The sequence below is a fragment of the Rattus norvegicus genome, chromosome 7 (assembly GCF_021556685.1).
Source record: "Rattus norvegicus strain SHRSP/BbbUtx chromosome 7, alternate assembly SHRSP_T2T, whole genome shotgun sequence".
Lineage (NCBI taxonomy): Eukaryota > Metazoa > Chordata > Mammalia > Rodentia > Muridae > Rattus > Rattus norvegicus.
In genome coordinates, this window is record NC_141540.1 from 65,151,890 (window position 1) to 65,175,720 (window position 23,831).

The 23,831-nt window shown below is 42.7% G+C and overlaps 1 protein-coding gene across 16 annotated transcripts in view; it reads left to right on the forward strand.

Moving 5' to 3' along the window:
* The window catches only part of Grip1 (glutamate receptor interacting protein 1), a 657,804-nt gene that overhangs the window by 509,297 nt on the left and 124,676 nt on the right, over positions 1–23,831 (forward strand). For all 16 annotated transcript variants that reach the window (XM_087559245.1, XM_087559246.1, XM_087559244.1 and 13 more), the window contains 2 exons: positions 1,025–1,100; positions 3,159–3,304. In XM_087559245.1, the coding sequence (XP_087415371.1) occupies positions 1,025–1,100; positions 3,159–3,304 (222 nt within the window). The remainder of the gene's footprint in view (positions 1–1,024; positions 1,101–3,158; positions 3,305–23,831) is intronic.

The window sequence follows — 23,831 nt, forward strand, 5'->3', positions numbered from 1 at the left end:
GGATGGCATCAACTGACTATTAGGAAGAATGATGTAAACTCTGCCTTGTCCAGATGTGGAGTGGGCTGCCTCAGACGTTGTGAGTCCTCCATCACTGCTGACCACAAGCATAGGCTGGAGAGCACGGGTGGAGGAAGCTGTACAAACTGGTCCTGGGCTCAAAAAGAAAAATTCCAACCAATCACCTTCTATCTAATGCTCTGCACTGCAGTTCTACAAACACCCCTGCAGGAAATTTCCTTATGCAAAATTTAAGTCCCCCATCCGCAAGCAGTAGGGGAAACTATGCCAAAACTGCTCCTAATATCTCGAAAGTCTTAACTTTGATAGTAACCATTTCTAAGCCACTTAGATTTGTTCTAGACATGACCATGTTCTGTAGTCAAGACAAGCTTGGAACTTGCTACATAACCCAAAGACAAGGCTGATTCCATACTTAGGAGGATTCCTCCTGCTTCAGCTTCCCAAGTACTGGAATTATAAGTGTCTACCACCACACTTTTCTTCCGTCCTTCTTCCTTCCTTCCTTCCTTCCTTTCTCTTCTTTCCATCTTCTTTCCTTCCTTCCTCCCTTCTTCTTTTCTCTCTTCCTTTCCCACTTGACCCTGTTCTTGAGTCTCTTCTAGTACATATGGTCAGAGACCTGCTTCCTCACGTATATCCTGGTCCAAGCTCAGCATGAGGTGTTCATACCTGTTCATTGTTTATGACAGGCAGACGTTCTCATTGGACCAGTAGTTTTAATTAGTGAATCCCATGCCATCCCCGTTGTCACATATCATTACCACTCTGATAACTATGTATATTTACTGCAAGGTGGAGGGGTAGTGACTACAGAAACATCCTACCTAAAACCAATGTGCCGTGTAATGATTTTACATTCCAGAGAGAAAGCTGCATGTTCTCCTCCATGAATCCACAGATCCACTGCATCGTCTTAGCTGGCGCTTTGTGGGTGATTCTTTTAAAAAGGAACAAGAGTAGTTTTAAGCAGCCTTCCTTTGTTCTGTCTTGTTTTAACTAGGGGGAGCGCATGATGACAGAAATAAGTCCCGTCCAGTTGTGATAACCTGTGTTCGTCCTGGAGGGCCTGCTGACAGGTAAACGACATCTTTCTGTGTCATTATGCAAAATCCATAGAAGGCAGCAGGGGATTCTGAAAGAGAAAATGGCTGTTATGTCTCATACTAGCAGCTAGATATCAAGCACAGGGGTGAGGATATAAAAGCTCAAAGACTTGGAGGTATGGACACAGAGAAAATAAGGGTTTGCCTCCAGCCCCTTCCTGTCCTGTGCTTCCTCCATGGCAAGTGCTTGGTTCTGAGCTTAGTGCCCTCCACTGTAGATACAGACAACACTGGCTGCCTCTCAGGTCTGGGTGTCCTGACTTGCAGAGGCACTTACAGAAAGCACCGGGATCTTTCAAGGCCTGTGTCCTTCAGTGCTACTGTGCTCCCATCTTGGGAAGAATCAGTGGTACCTTGACTCCGACCATTGGCATCATCCCTGGGTTGTAGCCCCTCCTCAGGATGGTGGACTCTGCACATCATGGGGGTGGGGGATGACATTTAGTCAGATGGGAGAAATCATGTCCATCTCTGGAGACTTCTCCTCCTGGAGAAATTGGTACAGGCATGGAAAGTGCACTTAAGTGCCTTCTCGTAAGCCTTGCTGGGTCACAAGTAAACTCGCAATCTAGCTGTCTCTCAAGTTGTTTGAGCCTGTTGTTTTCTCTTGGCAAAGGTGAGCTTTAGAATAATAGAGGAATTCTTCTTCCCACGGATGCTGTTAAAGGGTAGGAAGAAGACACACCAGTTGCTTCTGCCTATCCATTTAGAATCAAGATTGATTTTTCTTTAACCTTTTGGGAAAGAAACCATCACAATGAATACTATTTACAAAGCATTTCCTATGATCCACAAAGTACACCATCCATCTGGTTAATATAGTCTTATTCTAGGCTTACAACCACCCTGTACTGAGGCACTTTAATTTTCTCACACTGACCAAACAAAGTCATGGGTGGGCTTTAAGTTATTAAAGGGGACTAGGCTACAAGTTCAGGTTTCCCCTCCAGAACTCATGCTGTGAGCTCCCTTCTAGGGAGGATGATATTTCATAGAAAATAAGAAAATGGGAAAATGTTGGCTTCTCACCTGCCCTAGCATCCATCTGCCTTTGCAGAGGACAACACACAATATGAGCCTCGGAGAATCCCACCCTCTCCCTCTCCCGAGTTTGTCTTGGGGACCACTCTTTCTAAAGAAAATAAATGGAGACGCACTCCTCATTAATCTTTATGGTTAGGGTTAACAAGAATGTCAGGAGCAATGTACGCATTATTGCCAAATGAAATTGGAACCTAGAGACCCCGGCACTAAATATGAAATATCAGTCACATGCCTAGAATTGTCACGTGAAAGATGTATGTTTTAGGTGTCATTTCTATTCTCCCAAAGTGCCACATTTGTCAGCCCTCTTTTTGACTTTTTCATCTCTGGCCCTTCCTTCCGGCAAGCAGAGACGGTGACCTGGAGGTGACTTTGACTCTGCCTCCGTGATATCACTAACGTCCTCAAGTGTCATCTCCTAGTGCCTTAAGACTGTACTCACAGCAGGGAGAGTATGATTTGCCTGCCCCTGTCCAAGGCATATGAGGCTGGGTTGGCATAATGCTCGGCAAATGGTCTCCTAACTCAGTGGGGAAATTTACAGACTGGGAAATTCTCCCCAGCACTCCGTCTTCCACTTGGGTTCATTGCTGATAAATGGGATGAAATTAAAAGGCTTCTCTCTTCAACCTAACTTTGGGGAAAATAGGTGAATGCTATTTCCCGGGCTCTAATAAAACAATTTTAGACTTTTTAAGAGACAGCCTACAAGAGGGGAAAATGTGCCTCCCTTCCTTTCGTCCTCCAAGAGTTAGCATGTTATTTGCTAATAGGTAGTTATTTTCTCATTACTGGTTTTTATATTACAGCGATTTTCTGTTCGGGGCTACCTCTTTCCACTCTAACTGTCATTCCTGATGCCTGCAAAGAGTGCAAAGAGAGGGGTGGCAGAGTGTGCGTGAAAGCGTGTCTCCGGCTAAGTGCCTATTAAAGCTGAGCCCCCATTATGCTAAATTAATCCAGACTGCTCCTCTATGCTGTCTCTAGAGAGGGCACCATCAAACCTGGAGACAGGTTGCTCAGTGTGGATGGAATTCGGCTTCTGGGAACCACCCATGCTGAGGCCATGAGCATCCTTAAACAGTGCGGACAAGAAGCAACGCTGCTGATAGAATATGATGTCTCCGTGATGGGTATGTGCGACACCCTGGGGATGTGATGTCTTAGACTCTAGTTTATATCAGCTGCCCATTCCTGAAAAGCCACCTTGTGTTGGGTGTGAGTATCTGTGCTTTCATATCAGCTAGGATTACATGGGTACGCATTTTGCTCTGAGTCAGGAAGAAGTAAGTGGAGTAAACAGTTCTCATGGACATAGCTTCATTAATAAAGTCCCATTCTATCAGTGTTTGACCTAACCACCAGCTCTTCCGTACACACTGTATGTTTGCACCAAATTAGTTTCACCTTCCAGATTCACAAAACGTGAGTTCTGGCTTTCTGGTTTTCATGTCATTGCAAGAGAGTGCCAGCAGCCACAAGTCTTGAGAGGGAGGTGACAGAGAAAGAAGCCAGACTGAGTTTCCCTTCAAATGACTTAACTCGGAGTAAGTGCTGATGACTACATAATCATGTGTGGGAAAACGGTTCACTCTCTACATTCATGGAGGAGACAGGAATGCATGAGTGAGACAGCAATAATATTTCTCCAAGGAGACTCATATGCTTACGATACGCACACCCATCCATTTTCTTGCAAATAGCATAATTTCATTCTTCTTTATGGCTGAAGCAAACTCTGTGTGTGTGTGTGTGTCTTTGTGTGTGTCTGTGTCTATGTCTGTGTAATATTTTCTTTACATAACCATAAATTATACATTTATGTGCCTGTCAAGGCACATAAATGTATAATTTGCTATTGTAAATAATGCAGTAACAAACATGGATATGCAAGTGCTTTTGTGATAAGCAAAATATAGTATGGTCAGAAAGATACCACATACTTTCTCTTAAATGTGAACTCTGTGTGTGTGTGTGTGTGTGTGTGTGTGTGTGTGTGTGTGTGTGTGTGTTTGTGTTAGAGTGGAAGCAATTCTACCTAGGGAAAGGAAGAGGAAGAAGAGGATAAGCAAGATGGGCTAGGGGACCCAGGAGTGAATAGGGGCTGATTACAGTCAAAGTGAACAGTTTTCTTGAATGACAATTCTTTACCATGAATATACACCAAGTTTTCATTTCTTCAAATAGTTTATGTTGAGTAGATGTAGAAATGAATAGGTTTTAATCTGTGATGCAGTTAGTGTAATTAGATGTAAAGCATTTTATTGCCAATGAAAGCATGTGGGAGTGTCTTTGCTTCCCTTTGTTAACCAGAATTTGATGTTCTTGTCCACTTCCCCACATTCATTCCAAAGTGTGTGCACAGGGATCTCATTGTACACTTAGCGCACACTTCCTAAATGGAAGATTGTGAAGCACCATTTCATTTGCCAATGGAAGATGACTGTTAATTTATTTTCCCCACACCCATTAGCCCATCGATAAACTTAATAAATGCAAATGCATATTATTTTAAATATTTACAAGGCAAAAATCCCTCCATTTTGATGTGGTTGAAATGTATTATCAAATGATTAAGAGAAGCCCAGGGGTCTGACTCTTAGACTGACTCTAAGACTTAATATGATAACAAGGAAAGCATGAGACTGAAGGAGACATATTTCTTTAAATGGGGAGAGGGGTACTAACACTGAAGAATACAGAATTTTTTGATACATTTGGTTTGAATTCTGGAGTATGTTGACCTTGGACAAATTATCTCAGCTCTAGGCTGGCTGGTCTAGGAAGTCTGGTCCAAAGTAAGGATAACAAGGAAACTATTTCTCAGAAGTACTGGTGTATTAAATAGACAAATGCATGCAGAGTGCTCACCATAATAAACTGACAATAACTATAAGGAAATTAATGTTGATTATTTCCATGTTCTGTGTCTCTCAAACAAACCCCAGGTCTCCCATTGCCCTCGATTAGGACACAGTGTTTATTTTAGTCTGTGGAAACAGTTCATCCTTTCCTCAAAGGATGTTTTAGGGATGATGCAGCCTGGGTCGTTCTATTTCTAAAAGTTCATCTAAGTGCTTGTTTTCATTTCACGTGCTTTTGCTCACAATGTTTTGAAAGTACTTTTCTGAGGATGCAAATTCACTTTGATACTTGAATCCTTAGTGGAGTAATACAGTTATCCCGTGGATGTCATTCTGGGCCTGGCGAGGTGGCTCAGGGGTTAAGATCTCCTCTTTCAGATGACCCCAGTTCCATTTCCAACACACACACTGCAGTTCACAGCCCTCTGTAAGTCCAGTTCCAGAATCCAATACCCTATTCTGACTTCCGAGGCCACTGTACACATATGGTGCCCAAACATGCATGGATGGTAAAACATCCATACACACAAAACAGAAGCAGTTGTCTTCTTTAAAGCAATATAATTCTGAGCATCAATGTTCAGGTTGGTTTTACAGAGTCAAAGGGTATAAAGATTTTATCAAATCTGTTTCAACTTGGAACTTGCCTTAGATATTTTTAAATATTTCCTGATTGCTTCTTTTATAATTTCCTTCACTAGAGAACTATAGAGAACTCTTGTTAGCTGGGTTAAACAAAGCTTACTGTTGTATGACTTGATGCTTTCTTCCTACTGTGTAGTTAATGTCTATAGTAATCTGGTTGATCTGTTTCAAATGCAACCAACAAATTATTGTAGTCAATAATAAGGATGGAAAATTAACTGGAGTGTTCCAGGGGTCCTGACCCTTCCTCGTACTGTACCCAGTGTCATCACCAAACTGATTCTTATAAGAAAAAAAAATGAGCTAAGGCACAAATCAAACTCACCTTCTTATTTGTCCAATTCATTTAGATGACTCAGTCTCTTTCTCATTTTATGAATGAGAAGGGAATACACTCTAGCACCTTGTGGATACTTCACAGGGGTATTTACATTTGCCTCAGCTATCCATGTCTGTGTTTGTTATGATACAAAGTTTCACAGATCTGTGGAAACACTAAGCAGATCTTTGTTTGTTCCTATTACACCACACAGGGAGCTGTCAGATATACACAGAAAGCATTTAATGTAACTGTAGGTTACTCATAGATTAGCTGTCCTATGGCCAATCGTTATTAAGTGGGTGTTTGTAGGATGTACTACAACATCAATATATGCTTCATGTTCAACATGAAGTTATTTTGTGATTTATGATTCTTGTCTTACACTGTAGTGTAATATCCCCAAATTTTCAATCTCGGTACTTCTTAAACTATGCATTGTGGTTTTTCTGAATCCAAGTCTTTAAAACTTCCTTTTGAGATCATTTCATATGTTCACTTTCAAACTTTTTATTTTCCATTTGTCTAAAGTACCATGCAAAACCGTGGATGACAAAAAAAGAAATTAATGTTTCATTTCAGATACCCCAGGGCATCTTTGCATAGTTATGTGGATAGTCTGTACTCAAACACATTCAATCCTAAGAAAAGAGAAACAGCAACTTTTAAGCAGCTGCTTAAATAGAGATAGATTTGAATAGATACAAGTCTTTAAAAAAAAGAAAGAAAGAAAGAAATATGGTGGATTTGCCTTCACAAAGCATAGATTCACCAACACTGTATTTGCATTTTCAAAATATCAGAACTGGAATATAAAGCTTTGCACCTATGAACTCTCACCTACAAGCCCTAGGTGGGAACAACTGTCACTGTTTGTATGTCTGTAGTGATGTCTCATGTATCCTCAGTTAATTGGAGGCTGAGAACTGCAAGGTTGCTTCCAGCAATAGTCACAGCATGCCATGTGGTGAGGCCTTCTCTCTCTCTCTCTCTCTCTCTCTCTCTCTCTCTCTCTCTCTCTCTCTCTCTCTCTCTGGAAACATCAACAGAAGCCAAGGGTATCCTTTGTAAAAGACACATATAATTTTTAAGTGCCAACAATCTTTCAGTCTTTTCTTTAGGATGCTGTGTCTATGAAGTGGTAGTTATATTGCCTTATATACTTTTTATCTAAATCTTAATATTCTTATTACATACTATTATTCTCCCTACCTCATTGCCTCATATATGTTCAAACAAGAAGGAATGCTGTGTGCAGTTCTTCCTGATTTCTTCTACAACTACCTAGAGAAGCTTTTCTGCTTCTAAGGACTCACTTGTTTGTGTTAGGCCACTGACTATTTTCTACACTAGACTGTTTTCTAGCTGCACTCCCCAAGTTACTTGCTGTTTGAGTCTCTCTTGGCCACTTTTACTCCATCAGTCTGTCCTTGGGGTGCACTTCTCTCCACCATGTGTTCCTGGACCAATCGTGCCTCATGGTGACCTCCTCTTTCCTCCTCTTCCTCCCCCTCCTCTTCTTCCTCTTTCTCGTTTTCTCCTCTTCTTTCTTCCTCATTTTTCTGTTCCTCCCTCCCTTCCTCTCTACTTGTGGTCCTGTGGTCCTAACCAGCAACCCCCAGTAGCTAACGCCCCACCTACCTTCATTTTCCCCAATCATTGGCTGTCTGCTTCTTTTATTTAACCAGTCAGAGAAGATAGGTGAACAAAGTTTACATGTCATTTGATGTACATGAGAGCATACACCTCAGGGACTTCAGAGACTGCAACCAGATCTTGGGGCCAGTATTTAGCATTTATATACAGAGCAGCACCAGAGCAACCCCCAATAAATTTCTCTTCCTAAAGGTCATCTGCATATGGCATATGGCCTAATGAAATTATGGAAATAACACATTCAGTAGGTCTGGGAACTAGGTGTGGAAATCCTTGGTATACGAGTTCATAGACTCTACTCACTAAAATTAGTATTAAGAGTGAGCAAACTAGGAAAGAAAAGAAATACCAGCAGCAAAACAACCAATTAGAGGTGAGTAGCTAAAAGCCAGACTAACTCCAGTGCCCAACAACGTCAGTTACCAAGTAAGCTCGCTGTCACATTTATCAAATGCGTATGCGAGTGTATGCCTCTTGAAGTTTCCTTTTACCTTTATAGCTTGCTATTGTTGCATAGTATGTCACACTTCTGTAAATATTTTAAGCAAACTGATATAGTATCTCGAAGCCATATACATAATGTATGAGATTTGTCTAGAATAGGGAACAGCAATGTTTTTTTTTACTTCTATGTAATACTTGATTGATGGAAGGTGACCCTCTGAAGTGCAGTGTAGACACCAGCTTTGAGGTTTGAACTAAGCTCATTGGATGAGAGGGTGATGAACTCTTTCAAGATCTACAGGTGACAATGGTATCAGTTCCCATCCCCCACCCAATGTATTAGTTACAAAACATACAACAAAAAAGCAACTTTTAAAATGGAGTGTTTACTTTGGCTCACAGTTCCAGGTGGGGGTGGGGGGGTATAAATCCATTGTGGCTGGGAAAGCAAGGCTAACAGGACTAGCTCCTGTCTGAAGCAACCAGAGGCAGCTGCTCCCAGCTCCAGCTCCGTCGATTGTGAAGCAGAGAACAGGAAGTGCTTTGTTTCTTGTTTGTCTCTTTACATTAAGTCCTAGATTCCAGCCTGAGGAATGGTGCTGCCTACATTCAGATCTGCTCTTTTCCCCTCCGCCCGTCCCTTGTAGAAACACCCTCCCAAACATTCCAATAGAGGCTTCACTGATGCTCCAGACATTTCTTAATCTAATCAAGTCAACAATCAAAATTCTCCATCATAGTCATTTAGAGATGCAATCAATCTTCCAGCCAATAGACCAAAGAAGGGTCCATAGGTGATTCCCCTTAGACTCCCTTTTGGCTGATCAATTCTGAAAATTGAAACACTTTATCATCTTGTTGCTGTAACTGAATGTTTCACCATTCTGTACTGTGTATAGCAGAACGGCCCAGGGTCTTCACCCCTCTTAAAGAAGCAGTGCACTATTATAAGGCACACAACATGGATGTATTCTGTGGTCTTCACAATGCTCTTGAAAAGGTGGGGTATCTTATGACACTCAGAAACAAAGGCTTTTGCTTTAAAGTAAACCTAAAAATCTGGCTGCTCTTACTATTTAATTACTAGGCTAGGCTTCCTCTGTATAACCACTGGCTTGAATTGAATCTCACTTTGCCTTTTTGCATGGAGGGTGCTCTCTATGACTTCTTTTTTTCTTGTTTGTTTGTTGGTTGGTAGTTTGGTTGGTTTCGTTGGTTTTGTTTGTTTATTTTGAGACAGGGTTCTCTATCTTTCCCTGGATGTCCTGAAATTTCCTCTGGAGACCAGGCTGGCCTTGACCTGCCTCCCAAGTGCTAGGATTAATGGTGTGCAACCCTACCCCACGCCAGTCAATTCCCTTACACCAGAGCCTTTCAGTGAATCCCATCTACCTGTTCCTCCAGCTACAAGGATTGGTATTACCTTTTTGTTTGAGCCAACCTGGCTCCCAGACACTCTAGGGAGTCTTTCAGAAGCAAGGCCCCCACTGCAAGTGGCTGTTCCAAATAGTGGGCATCCTTCTCTTCACAACTTCCTGTTTCTAAGAGCAGCCGTAGGTAAGGGCCTCAAGGGAATGTGAAGATTTGGGGGCAGAGTGTCAGAAATAAGAACCATACTTCATGTAGCTTCTGAGCACTAGAGTAGTCCACTCTCTCAGACCTGTGGATGAGCCATGGTTAGCTTCCCACCCTGTTGCCAGGCAGGTGGCTTTGCTACTTCATGCTGGTTACATTTCCTTGGGCTTGCAGAGAGCTCTGTTTCTCAAAGCCTCATCTATATGCATTAGCTCTTGGCTTCTAGAGATGTAAAGTAATTTGGTTAGCCTGTCACTACCTCAGAAGGTATACATGAACAGTTTTAATACCTGAGAAACATAAGTGTACCAAACACTGTAGAGTGTTATTCACTAGTTCCCCCTAGAAGCTTAGATAATAAATGTTAAGGCGATAAACAAGAATATCAAAATAAGTGTACCACAGATTAATAATTTAGCATCTAAGTTTTCCCTAAAGGCACAAGGGCTTATATTTTAGGTGATATTCTTTGCGAGAGGATCATGAAGATCTCTACACCTTTTAAATACTGTTTTGTAATTATTGCTGTACTGACCAACATCTTTGAATCTAAATATTCAAAAGCCTGTTGCCATTTCTTCTTAAACTGCTGAAACCATAAACTCCAACTAAAAAAGCCGTGCATAAAAATATTTGAAAGTAACTCTTCACATTTGTTTAAACTGATCTCAATCTAACCTCGCCCTCCATAAGAGAGTTGGCTGTTGACCATTCACTACCTCAAACCCAGCAGTGCCACAGACAGCTACAAATGTCCCAAAGAATCCCTGGGCCCTGCCACCACTGCCGATAAGAATTTTGATCTTGGCTGTCTGATACTTTTAATAAATTAATCAAAACTTGGCCAAAATACTTTCAGTTTCAGATTGTACATGCTGCTTCTAACCTTTAATATGTCCTTTCAGGAGGAAATTAGCCCTTTAGTTTTTACATAGCTTAGAAAGATAAACAGCCAACAGGTCTGTCGGAGGTGATTTCTCTCTAAGTGATAGGTTTCTCTGAGGTCCAGTGTGGCTTTTCCTTTGAAAGAGGAGATGCAGACAAGCTTGGTTCTTAATCATAAGGTCAGTCTGGACCAATATTTTATAGTCTACCATCAAAGTTCCAATCTAGATGCTTCCCTTCATGGTGGTAGACTAATTGTATCTCCTTGTAAAACTAGCTCCAAACATTCTTTCACTGGGAAAAATACTAGCGTGCGTGCTTTTCTCCAACACTGTTGTGCGCTATGATGAACTGTAACCTCCACAGAGGCAGAAGGCTGCAAGACTCCAGTAAGGCAGGAGCCTCTTCTCTCAATTCCAAACACTTCTGCTTCCTCTGATAAACAAATACTCACTTCAAATGTCTACCACAAGTGAAAGGATCCCATTTTTATTAATTCTATCATGCTAGTGGCTGTTCAAATTCCCCATGAATACCATCAACTTCACTGTCAACATAATAAATGCCAGGAGTACCTGCTGAAGGTGTTCTGCTGCCTTCTGGGCTCACACAGGGTCATACTTTATTGCTGCAGGCACAGCAATAGCAGCAGAAGTGTAAGGCTGTATCCTTGCGCTGCTTGGGACCTGGCAGCTTGACTAGTAGCATTGACTGGTAGTAGCCTTGACTAACAGCATTGACGAGTAGTAGCCTTGACTAGTAGCATTAGTGAGTAGTAACCTTGACTAGTAGCATTGATGAGTAGTAACCTTGACTAGTAGCATTAGTGAGTAGTAACCTTGTCTAGTAGAAATGACGAGTAGTAACCTTGACTAGTAGCATTGATGAGTAGTAGCGTTGACTAGTAGCATTAGTGAGTAGTAACCTTGTCTAGTAGAATTGACGAGTAGTAACCTTGACTAGTAGCATTGACGAGTAGTAGCGTTGAACAGTAGCATTGATGGGTAGTAATCTTGACTAGTAGCATTGAGTGAGTGAGGAAACAGCAGATACATGGACACAGAAGAGTTAGATCTGGTCATCTGGGCTTCCAGTGGAAAAACTGTAGCATCCTAGAGGATCATCATGTTAATTAAATACAGTTGAGTGGGCAAGTGGGGTTATTGCATCGAGCTTAACTGGGAGGCAGGGTTATTCCATACAGATAAAGGAGGTAGGGGTTATGGTGTATGACTGTATCAGGGGGACAGATTTAGCTAATCTATAGAGCAGTCTCTGTGCTGGAACCGTCTTCGGGCTGTTGAAACATCCAGGGAAAGAAAGCAATCGTGGATATTTTCTGAACACACTATCAACATTCACACCTGGACTAGGAGCCAAGGCTGCATCATCATGGTGACCTCATGAAGGGAAGGCCTTGCCCCTCCTCTGGGGCTGAGACACTGGCTCTTGACATGGCCTGCTCATGTCAACAACACACAATAGTCAAGAGAATCTGGGTGTTTCCTACAATAACACGGTGGTTCACACAAGGTTAGTGAGTCCATTTACAAAAGCAAATAAATGCTAATTTCTACATAAGCAGACAGGAATTTTTAGGCTTCATGGTTACCTGGTACTTTATGTTCGTTGTTAACCAGTGTACATCTAGATGATTTAAGAACCTCGTAGTAAACCATCTTCTGGAACTTTCTGCTCTTTCTCAGTGAATGTCTCGTGAATATTATCCTTAAACATTCGCTAATATCAATATTTTTAAGATTTTATTTTTAATTATGTGTATGCCCATTCATCTATGTGTACATATGTGCACTTGAGTGCAGAAGACGCATGCCCTCAGAGACCAAAAGTAGGCTTCAGATTTCCTGGAGCTGGAATCACAGGCAGTAGTAAATTTCCTGACATAGGTGCTGGGAGCCAACTCGGGTCATCTCCAAGAGCAGTGTGTGCTCTTCAGCCCCAAATTCTTAAATAAATTCACATGTAAAACTGTGCATGCTTACACATCTGTTCTTCACAAAGTTCTTGTTGGCAAGGACTGGAAATGCACCAAATCTTCTCTTCCTTGTCAGATAAAGAGCCTTTAACCCCCACAGCTCATCCTTGTCTGGCGGAATTTCAGGCTGAGATATATCAGAGACGATGGGGCTGGAGTTACTGCTTTGTGAGCCTTGTGATAGAAGAAGAGGGAGAATTAAGCTAGTTTTTAAAAGAGAAATGTAAGATACTTTTTGCCCCGGTGATAGAGTTAATAAACGTTCCAGTCAAAACCCCACCCTTCCTCTATATGATGTCGCCATTAGCAGAGTCTGGGGACAGTTGCTTCCATTTGCACACAATCTGTAATGCTCAGGATACTTTGTAAACATTATCTCAATGCATTTTTATTTAAATAGATAAGCCAAGGTGTCACCCTTTGAGGGGTTAGCAGAATAACAGTAACCTGTCCAGGAAGATAAGAAATCCAGAATTCTAACTTTTCTGCCGGGTGTCCGGAACTTTCTCTTAAAAAAGCAATTTAATCAAAAGGAGCGGTTTCAATGCCACATTTGTTAGATAATTTTGAGAATCTCAGTGTTTAGAACAGCTTGCTTTCTCTCCTTATTTCCTCCCCGGAGTCCATTCTACCTCATCTTCCCTTCTCCAAAAGGGCCTCCACGGAGCCGTTTCGAATGAAAAGCCCAGGCACACGGCGTTTCTCCTCTCTAACACGGTTTTACTCAGGGCCCTTATCCCTGTCCGATCACGGGGCCAGCTTTCGATTTACATGCTCCCACTTGCACACTAGTTTCCAGACTCCATGTCTCTACAAGATGTACAATCTTCTTTACCTCCTGTCTACCTCCATTCCTCAAGCCACTCCCTCTCAAAATCTCGTTCCGGAATTACTCTATGGACCACACACCAGAGTCCTGTCTCCCTCCGGTACCATCACTAGTCCCATGCCTTGCCCACAAATCCCAGAAGGCGCTGTTTCCGGAACTGCTATCCCATCTTCCCCGACCAGTCCCCAAGTTACTCTCTTCCTTTGACAGTCAGGAAGCTCTTTCTCTAATTTCTCTTAACACTAAATACTCTCCTCCTAAGAAATAATTCTCTAACTCCTGTGCGTATAGAAATACATACTCTTTTCCGCCTGTGTTATACATACCCTGTAAGGTCTCAGCCTATACATCACCCAAGAAACTTTTCCCCTGATAAGCATCAAAACTGGGTCCCTTTGTCTTCCTCCCTCGGGGAACCTTACTTTTCCTTCGATGTTATTAACACAATTATAATGCTAATGTGGTAGTGAGAGAAGCCAGTGCTCAGAACCCCAGGAAGTCAGGGGAAGCAAAACGACATATTTATATACATACATAAGTATACACATACACTATTGAATCTATAGCATGCGCCAACCATACAGAAAGACTGCACACATTAAATATTTGCCAAATGAATTAGATGCAGACAGATTGAAACCAGTGTGTCCCCAGTGTTTCATCTAAGTTGAGAGTAAACATTTACTCTTCCCTGGAGACCTCCAAAGGCAGTAGTAAGAAATCCAGGAAAGGCGTAAGCAAGCTGTTTGTGTTGGATAGCACCCTTTATTGTCTCTTCTTTCCTCTCCCATTCCCGTTCCACTCCCCCCACCCCCATTTCTTCCTCTTCCCTTACCATTTCCCTTCCCCTCTTAAAGAGGTATTTCCTAAAGCTTCAGACCACGTCCACCATCCTATTTTAGATCTTTATTCGGCAAAGCAGCAAATGCATACATACCTTTGAGATATAAGCACCAAGTGTTGTAGCTTTTGGAACGCACCTGCTGTGCTAGTTGACTGGTTGAAGCTAAGGTCTTTGGAGAGACCTTACAGGGTATGTATAACACAGGTGCCATAAGGTCTTTGGAGGATCCTGCTTGTCTTTGATATGGCTGTGGCTGTTTTGGGAAATGTAAATCTGTTGTCTCATTCCTCCTCAGTTTCCACTCTCTGCCGAGTCACATAGCTTCCCTTCTTCAGAGCCTGGACCCCATATATGCCAGGAATGACTTCTTAGACACTTTTGGCCATGACTTCAGGGAGGCACCAGATCTTTGAAAAAGCAGAGTATGCGACTACATTCTTCGGCTTGCTGGAAACACTCATTGTAGCACACTGAAGTTTGTGGCTCTCAAGAGGTTATGATAGGAAAACTACTAAGCCACTCACTTGATTGAGGCAGTGGGAAGGAGTGAGCTTTTTTTCATAAGAACGAGTCTGTTCTACATCTGTATTATAGCTGCCTTCCTCTAAGTCCTGTGGGCTTTGGCTCGAGTTTCCTTGCTTCTTAATGCTTGCCTACTTGAGACCCTGAAACTCCCCATGTGATACATGTGATGTGTCACCCACTGTGGGGACCTGTTGGTTGGCTCTCAGACTTCTTGTTTCTCAGGTGGTTCCTTAATGTTAATTAACCCTGATGAGATCCTTAAAAGTTGGTTCCCTTTGTTTTGGGTTTGTTGGTTTGTTTGGGGCTCTTGTTTTGTTGGGTTTTTTTTTTCTTTCCTTTTTTCTTTTTCTTTTTCTTTTTTTTTGGGGGGGGAGTGGGGGAGGGCGGCATTTGTTTGATTTTAAAAACAGGGTCTCATGATGTAGGCGACACCCGTTAAAGAGCCATGAACTCACAGAGATCCTCCTGCTTCTGCTCCTCGGTGCTAGGATTAAAGTCATACATGCTACCACACACAGCAAAAGACTTTTTTTTGTCATGGAATTGCTCCCAGGGTCTTACCGTTCAAATAAAATCTCAGGGAAATATAGGCAGCCTTTCCAACAGAATTCTCTCACAGAGTAAAGAACAGAAGGGCTTAAGAAAGGCTTCAGTTTGACCAATCAAGCTGAGGAAAATATTTGGAAAATAAGTTTAAATATTTTACTAGTGGGGGGAAAAAGCAGGACTTAGTTTAATTCTCATAATTGTATGGCTCAAATGTTCCACATGTAGATACTGTTCTCACATACAGATTATAAACCTCGATCCAGAACACCATGGATAATATAAAATGGCAGGAAGGGTAATCTTGGAATCCTTCACAGACTAAGTGACTAGAACTACATGTGGAAATGTAACCAGGGTACCAGGAGCAATGTAGCTCCCTCTCTACCTCACCCTCCTCTGCTGTAACTTCCCCGGGAGACAGCCGCACATCAGGTTCCATAAACGCAAACGTCAACGGCAAGCTCTGAGAGATGGCCATAAGTCCCTCGCCTGGATGGCTCTGCTCCTTCTATCTCTTGGCTGAGGAGAGTGACTGCTTCGGTTTCGTATCAGCGAACAAGCGCCATAGCTGTCAGCAGTGTGCCCTCATAACAACCCCGCAAACGAGAGCCGGTGTGAACCCGTGCGAGCGAGTCTGTTGCGTTGGCAGTTGTGATTGTTGCAGTCGTCGCCTGTGACACATGTGCCCTTCCTTTTCACAACGTCACCTGGCCAGGGCTGCATGGATCCTGTGGTGTTGAGTATATGATTAAGTCCCGGTAGACTCCACAATGCCGATAGGGTAGCCATGGCAAGGTAATATGTATTATAGTGGATGCATGAAAAGAAAATAAATAATTTCAGGTCAAAGTTTTGAAGATGGCAGAACAAGTCCTAAAACGTGCCCTTATACTCTCTAAACTTACATCTTAATTTGTACTAAAGCATTCATTGCCTTTTTCAAAATTAAAAATCTTACAGAGATATTTACAAATAAAGTGGTTTGCTTTTTTTTTTACCATTTAAGATATAATGGTTTTAGACCTAAGTGCATTTTTTTCGAGTGCCTATACTCCCCACTATTAAAAAAAATAAAGCCCAAAACATCAAATATTTAACACTGAGTGCCTCAGAAAGTTCTGAGTTAGAAGGAAGAAAGTGAGACAATAAATTCATTACCATCCACCGGTGCTTAATCACTGTGGCATTTTTATTGATTTAAATTATGGTAAATCTACTCAGTCCAGGGGAGTGAGAAATGACTTTCCCGAATCCTCCTACCTCTTTTTCCTTTACTCTCATCATGTCTTAAATATACCAGAGAGCTCTCCATAGATTTCCAGGCAGTGCCCGGCAGCCCGGATCATGGTTAGAACCCAGATACTAGAACTCCAGCTTACTTCAGAAGAAGGGAGGAAGGACTCCAGGAAAGATGTCTGTGTTTATGTAAGAGTTCTCACAATGTCATGACCTGACAGTTCCAGTTAGAGTTTTAAAGTGAAACAGTAGCTTAAGGTTTGCATCTTGACAAAAGCTCTCACTCTCCCTATTTCTACTGGCACGGACAAAATACACATTGCGGTTGTTAGGCCATTTGTTACTGTTATAAAATAACTGAGGTGGGGTATTTTAAAAAGAACTAAGAGGGCTTATTTACCTGTTTGGCAGCTGTAAGCCAGGCCCTATTCGAGTGGATTGTGGGGAGAGCCTTCTGATGGATAATATCACAGAAGGGGTGGGGGGACACCAAAAGGTAGCACCAGGCTCAACTCACCTTTGCTTGACTGTCTGACTTTCTGTCTTCGTTTTCCCCCACTACTATGACATTTGAGCTCACAGTTAAGAGTATGGTTCATCAGAATCTGAGAACTGCAGGAGCTTGAAGCAACCGATCATATCACATCTACAACCAGGAACAACCAGCCATGAGCAGCATGCAAGCTGCTGCTCAGCTCCATTGCTACAGACCAGGATCCCAGCCAGGGAATAGAACCGCCTATAGTAGACAAGTCTTCCTACCTCAGTGCAATCAAGGCAGTCCACCTCAGACATGCCCGGAGGCCCCTCACCCAGTGATGCTTGATTCTTTCAAGCAGATAATTAACATTCATCGTCACACTGTCTGTTTTTACTTCTCTGGGTTGTCAAGCAGCAAACTCAGAGCTCCATATATACGGATTAGACAAGAACTCTACCACTGACTGAGCCACACCCCAGCCGTGATATGCTTATTAGAACTCAATTTGCATGACTCCCTTCTCTGGCTGGCAGTTTCAATGATTTAGAGACCTCCGGCTAGGCTCCACATTGCCAAGGCTCCATCAGCTTCTCTGTCACCTTGATGGCCCCCAAGCTTTCAGTGCACCAACCATTGGAAAGAAACACATTCAAACCGTGTAGCTGGAGTCCATAACTCTCATTTCCCAAACTAGTGGGCTACTCATTTGGAATGAATAGCAATTTGGGGAATTTTTCTTCTCTAATCTTTAGAATTTATTCCATAATCACCTCATTTTCAGGTTGTAGTAGTATGCCTGATAATATTTCATAATTTCTTCATACCTAATCCTGGTTGAAAAACAGATGCCTAGAGAAGAGCCATCTCACCAAACAGGTGGGAAACACACTCATAACAAGCTTCTAAGGCTGTGGGTCACAACCCCTTTGGAGATGTTGAGGAAACCCTGTGGCAGGAGTCCATATCTGTCACAAAATTATAGTTATGAAGTAGCAAGTATTTTACAGTTGGGGTCACCACAACAAAGAACTGTGTTAAAGGGTCGCAGCATTAGGAAGGTTGAGGACCTCTTCTCCTTCTAAGGCTCCCTGAAGATGGACATAATCAAAATTATTCCATGCAGAATAGTTGTTATCCTTACCCTCCAAGGTCAGAAGGACATTGGGAACCTCCTTAGCTAACTATTTTTCAAACACATATGGTAACAACTTCCTTCAAAGTAAACCCATAGCTTTAGCTTAAGGCACCATGTCATTCCAACCCCTCACCACACGCTAGAACTGTCTATAGGTGAGTTCTGCAAGAGCGATCGGGAAAGCTGGAGAGGTGACTCTGTAGTAGAGTACTTGGAATATATGAAGCTTTACGGTTTGTTCCCTAGGACCACGAGGAAGAAGAGGAAGAGGGAAAGGAAGGAAGGAAAGGAAGGGAAGGAAGAGGGGGAGGTGGGGGAGAGGAGGAAGGAGGAGGGGGGAGGAGACGAAACAAGTAGATGGGAAGAAGTGTGGTTGTTAGTGCTAGCTGCCCACTTGATGCAATCTAGAACCGTCTGGGAGATGGGCTCCGGAGCATAGCTGTGGGAGCTTATCTTAACGCAGATTTCAGGTCTAGCTCAGTGGGCTTTGTTGAGCAAGAGAATGAAATGAGACTGTGAAAGCATTTTGCAAACTGTAATTGACCATTAAAATGTAAAGAATATTAAGTAAATTTTAATATTTATTCAGCATTTACACTTATTTGATTCTGACATCTAACTCATTTTCTATCTCTACCCAGTACAGGTTGATTTTTATGTAACTGGAAGTCTCACTTACTTTGTGATTAATAATTAAGTATGTACTGAGTCTCCAGTAAGCGAAGATTCTGGACACTGGAGTGTAGACTTATTGCTTCTACCCAGCTGTCCCACTGCCCCAAGCTAAGGATTCCTCTTATACTCTGCTCTCTTTGTTTCCTCATTGGCAGAGCAATGCTTACCTTACTACACAATTGCCATGCTGTTCTCTTGTTAGATCGAGCAATGTATTTAAACCTCTATGTTTGTCCAAACTTTATTTGTTGTTTAATCTTATATCTCCCCCTTATAAATACCCAAAGAAGTGATTTTTTTAAAGTAAATATGTGGCGAATATCTTCAAGCATATCTAAGGGACTTAGAAAATAGCTCCGTCAGCAATATTTGCCATGCAAATAATAGGAGCTGAGATAAAGGCCCAGAGCTCACATCCTACAATGCACATGCTTTTAATCCAAGTCTGCAGGAACAGAGCCTGGCAGGTCCCTGGAGTTCACTGGCAAGCCAGCCTTGCTTAATTAGCTGGCCGTGGGTCCCACTAAGAGACCCCATCTCAAGAAATAAAGTGGAATCGGATAAAAACCTGGCAGTGTGACTTCAATCACCACAGCTCACAGATGGAAAGAAAGAACCAACTCCCACGAGCTGTCCTTTGATGTGTATATGTATGCCACCACACTCACACTCACGCGCGCGCGCGCGCACACACACACACACACACACACACACACACACACACACACAGAGAGGGAGAGAGAGAGAACAAATGCATGACAAACAGACAAATAGACAGACACAGATTTTTGAAGACAAAGTGGACATTGCCCCAAAAGCAAGATTAGAGGTTGATCTCTAACCTCCACAGGTACGTGCATATTCATGCATGACATCTGCATGCACACTGCATGGACACCTGTTGCACAACACACACACACACACACACACACACACACACACACACACACACATCTGACAGTTCCTGAGGAAACCATCTTTGGGGAAAGTTAAGTGGTTGCTTCTCATTTGTCTTATTTCAGATCGGACGTGTAGAGATCTAGCACGTGCTGATTTCTGACCATAAACCTACAGCATTGTGTAGCTGAGGATGCCTAAGACAGTTCGCAAGGGGTTTGAGCCATTCATTCTTCCCGGAGGACCTGACCTTCCCTCTCAGTCTTAGGAGGCTGAGCTTCCTAAGCACTAAGAACTATTTTCAGGTCGGCAGACGCTTACTCTTAGGTAAGCGGTTTCTCTGCCTCCGTAGAGCCTGGTGGAGGAAGCATATCCGTTTTCTGGATGGATCGTTTATTGAACTCTGCAAAGCCTGACAGTGTCTGTTTTAAGCCCGAGAAGGAATGTCGATGCCTATGGAATGATGATAGGCTGTGGTGGTCGGGCAGTGGCTGTAAGTAATATGCCAGATCGTTTTAGCAGCTGGGGCAAGCATTTTTCACCTGAGAGGCAAATATTTCTACTTTCCCAATGTTTGGCCCGTTAAATAACAGTCTTGACTGTTCACAGTCTTCTGAAACAAGTATAGCCTTGATTTCTCTGAAAAGGTTTTCCCTCTAAAGTCTTTACATTAACAGCGACAGTAGAAATAACCTTCTAGACTTTCTGCAGAAGGACACAATGGTATCTGACAGTATGGCAAATCCCCATGCCTGAGCTTGGAGGCTCTTTAGAAAATGTTGTGGACTGCCTTTCTTTTCCCTTTATTTTAAGGTTAATTTTTTCTTTGTCATTAAGCGGTACGGATGCCCTACAATCTTAAGTTATGAGCTCTATCGCTACTCTTCCAAAAGTCATGTGTAAATGTCTATAAAAAACATGTCAGCCTGTCAAATTAATTCTGAAACCTGTCGTATGAGTCCCAATCTGGTCATGTCCAGTTCCTATTCCTTGACAGGGCCTTCAGTTCTCACTTAGATTTGAGCTCTAACTTCCCCTGAACTCAATTTGTGGTAAAGCGTGATTCTACAGAGGGTCAAGCAAAGCTGGGACCGTCCTCACAGCGGCAAAACTATACAACTCGAATGTCACCTACCAAGATCTATTAAAAAAGATAAATCAATTACGGTACCATGTTCTTACGCAGCTCTAGGGATTTCCCTAACTAGAACAGCAAAGGAGTGAAACATGGAAGACACGTGGACACAGAAAAGCCAGGATCCAGCGGTCTGGGCTCTGGGATGGAGAAGCCACAGCGCCTGGGAAATTTGGTATTGTTTCTTCTCTTTGCAGTTGAGCAGGAAGGAGGGGTTAGTGCATCCAGCTGGGCAAGAAGGCTGATACTATGGCATATAGCTGGCGTTGCTGAGATCAGTAGACTTCTCTGTCAGGGGCCGGACTTCAGGCCATTGCACATGGCAGCAGAAGGGAAGCTGTGGCAGACATTGTCTGAGCATATTGCCCACAATTCCCTGGATCAGGGAGGGGCTCTGCAGTCCCTCTGAAGCCTCCCCTGGGAAGCCTTTGCCATTCCCACGGTTGTGAGGCATTTGGGGCCCCTGACGTGGCTGTGCTCAAGTCAGATAACACTCATCCACTCAAGACTTTAGTCAATCCCTACGATGTGGTCCGACATTACCAAGGACTGGTAATGGGACCAAATGCTCAGAAATGGGTGTGTAGACGTGAATGAGCAGACATGTGACTTGGGTGCCGTTATAATACAAACGAGAAAAATAATACCTGTTTAATTAGAATGAAATAAACTCCAGATGGGCTATCTAAATGTGAAATTAAATCAAAGACTGTGGGAAAAACATAGGAGAATATCATCCATGATGTTAAAAAGAAAAAAAGCAAAAAAAAATGTTCATGTAACATAATAATTGAGTAATTAAAAATTCTAAGCCCAAGCCTGTTGTCACATACATGGAATCCCAGATTATTTTTTTTTAGATTTATTTATTTTATATCCATAATTGTTTACCTGCTTGCGCGTGTGTCTGCGCACAACTTGCGTGCCTGGTGCCCGTGGGATCCAAAGGATGGTGTTGAAGCTCAGGGAACTGGCGTTAAGGATGAATATGAACTGCCACGTGGGTGCTGGGAACTCAACTTGGATCCTCCGGAAGAGGAGAAAGTGTTCCTAACCACTGAGCTTGATCTCCTCCGAGTGTATATGCTTTATACATATTCCAAACCAGTAAGTCAGGTACTGTAAGAGAAAGACAGAGGAAGCAATGAACACTTGAGCAGTTGATAGAGGAGTCAAGTGGCCACTAAGTCCATGAAAAACTACTTACTATATCAAGTAAATGCAAACTGGTTTGCACTACAATACCACCATGCACTGAACTGAGTGACTTTTATGTTGGAATTGAGAATCCCAATCCCTGTTGTTTTGCTTGCCCAGAGAACAGTTCACACACCAGGCGTCTCCCCAGCTCCCATTTAAAAAAAATTTTTAATGGCTACTTTTCTTTTTATGTTATCTACTAGAAACGTAGCCCATGAAAAGTAGGTCAGAATGCACCTTCCATTTTTAAATAAGCTTCATCTTAAATCGTAATTTTTGCCAGAAAGTTAAAGCATGTGGTCGCCTCGTTCACAGTGCTGACAGAATTGTCCAAAGCGAGTAAAATTCGTAACATGCCCGAGGCTACCTTGCGGTTGGATAAATCCTGGTTAGTGATGGATCTGAGCCCCTGTGGCATGCTTATCCAGATAGTTTCATCAACTGTGCAGTAGCTATACTTCCTGTTTTAACATAACTGAATTTTTAAATACACTGTTTATGGTCATTTTTTTCTTTTCTTTTATTGGATATTTTCTTTATTTACATTTCAAATGTTATCACCTTTCTCAGTTTCCCCTCCGGAAACCCCCATCCCATACTCCCTCTCCCTGCTTCTATGAGGGTGCTCTCCCACCTGCCCACCCACTCCCTCCTGCCTCCCCACCCTGGCATTCTCCTACACTGGGGTATCGAGCTGTCATAGGACCAAGGGCCTCTCCTCCCACTGATGCCCGGCAAGGCCATCCTCTGCTACATACACAGCTGGAGCCATGGGTCCATCTCCGTGTTCTCTTGGGATGGTGGTTTAGGTCTGAGAGCTCTGGGTGGGTCTAGTTGGTTGATATTGTTCTTCCTATGGGGTTGCAAACCCCTTCAGCTCCTTCAGTCCTTTCATTAACTCCTCCATTGGTGACCCCAGGCTCAGTCCAATGGTTGGCTGTGAGCATCCACCTCTGTATTTGTCATGCTCTGGCAGAACTTCTCAGGAAACAGCTATATCAGGCTCCTGTCAACATGCACTTCTTGGCATCAGAAATATGGTCTGGGTTTGGTGTCTACATATGGGATGGATCCCCCAAGTGAGGTGGTCTCTGGATGGCCTTTCCTTCAGTCCATGCTCCACACTTTGTCTTCCTATTTCCTCCTGTGAGTACTTTTGTTTCCCCTTCTAAGAAGGTTTGGAGCATCCACACTTAGGTCTTTCCTCTTCTTGAGCTTCATGTGGTCTGTGAATTGTATCTTGGGTATTCCCAGCTTTTGGGCTAATATGCACTTATCAGCGAGTTCATACCATGTGTGTTCTTTTGCGACTGGGTCACCTCACTCAGGATATTTTCTACTTCCATCCATTTGCCTAAGAACTTCATGAAGTCATTGTTTTTAATAGCTGAGTAATATTCCATTGTATAAATGTACCACATTTTCTGTATCCATTCCCCCATTGAAGGGCATCTGTGTTTTTTCCAGCTTCTGGATATTATAAATAAGGCTGCTATGAACATAGTGGAGCACGTGTCCTTGTTATACATTAGAGCATCTTTTGGGTATATGCCCAGGAGTGGTATAGCTGGGTCCTCGAGTAGCACTATGTCCAATTTTCTGAGGACCCGCCAGACTGATTTCCAGAGAGGTTGTACCAGCTTGCAGTCCCACCAACCATGAAGGAGTGCTCCTCTTTTTCTATATCCTTGCTAGCATCTGCTGTCACCTGAGTTTTTGATCTTAGCCATTCTGACTGGTGTGAAGTGGAATCTCAGGGTTGTTTTGATT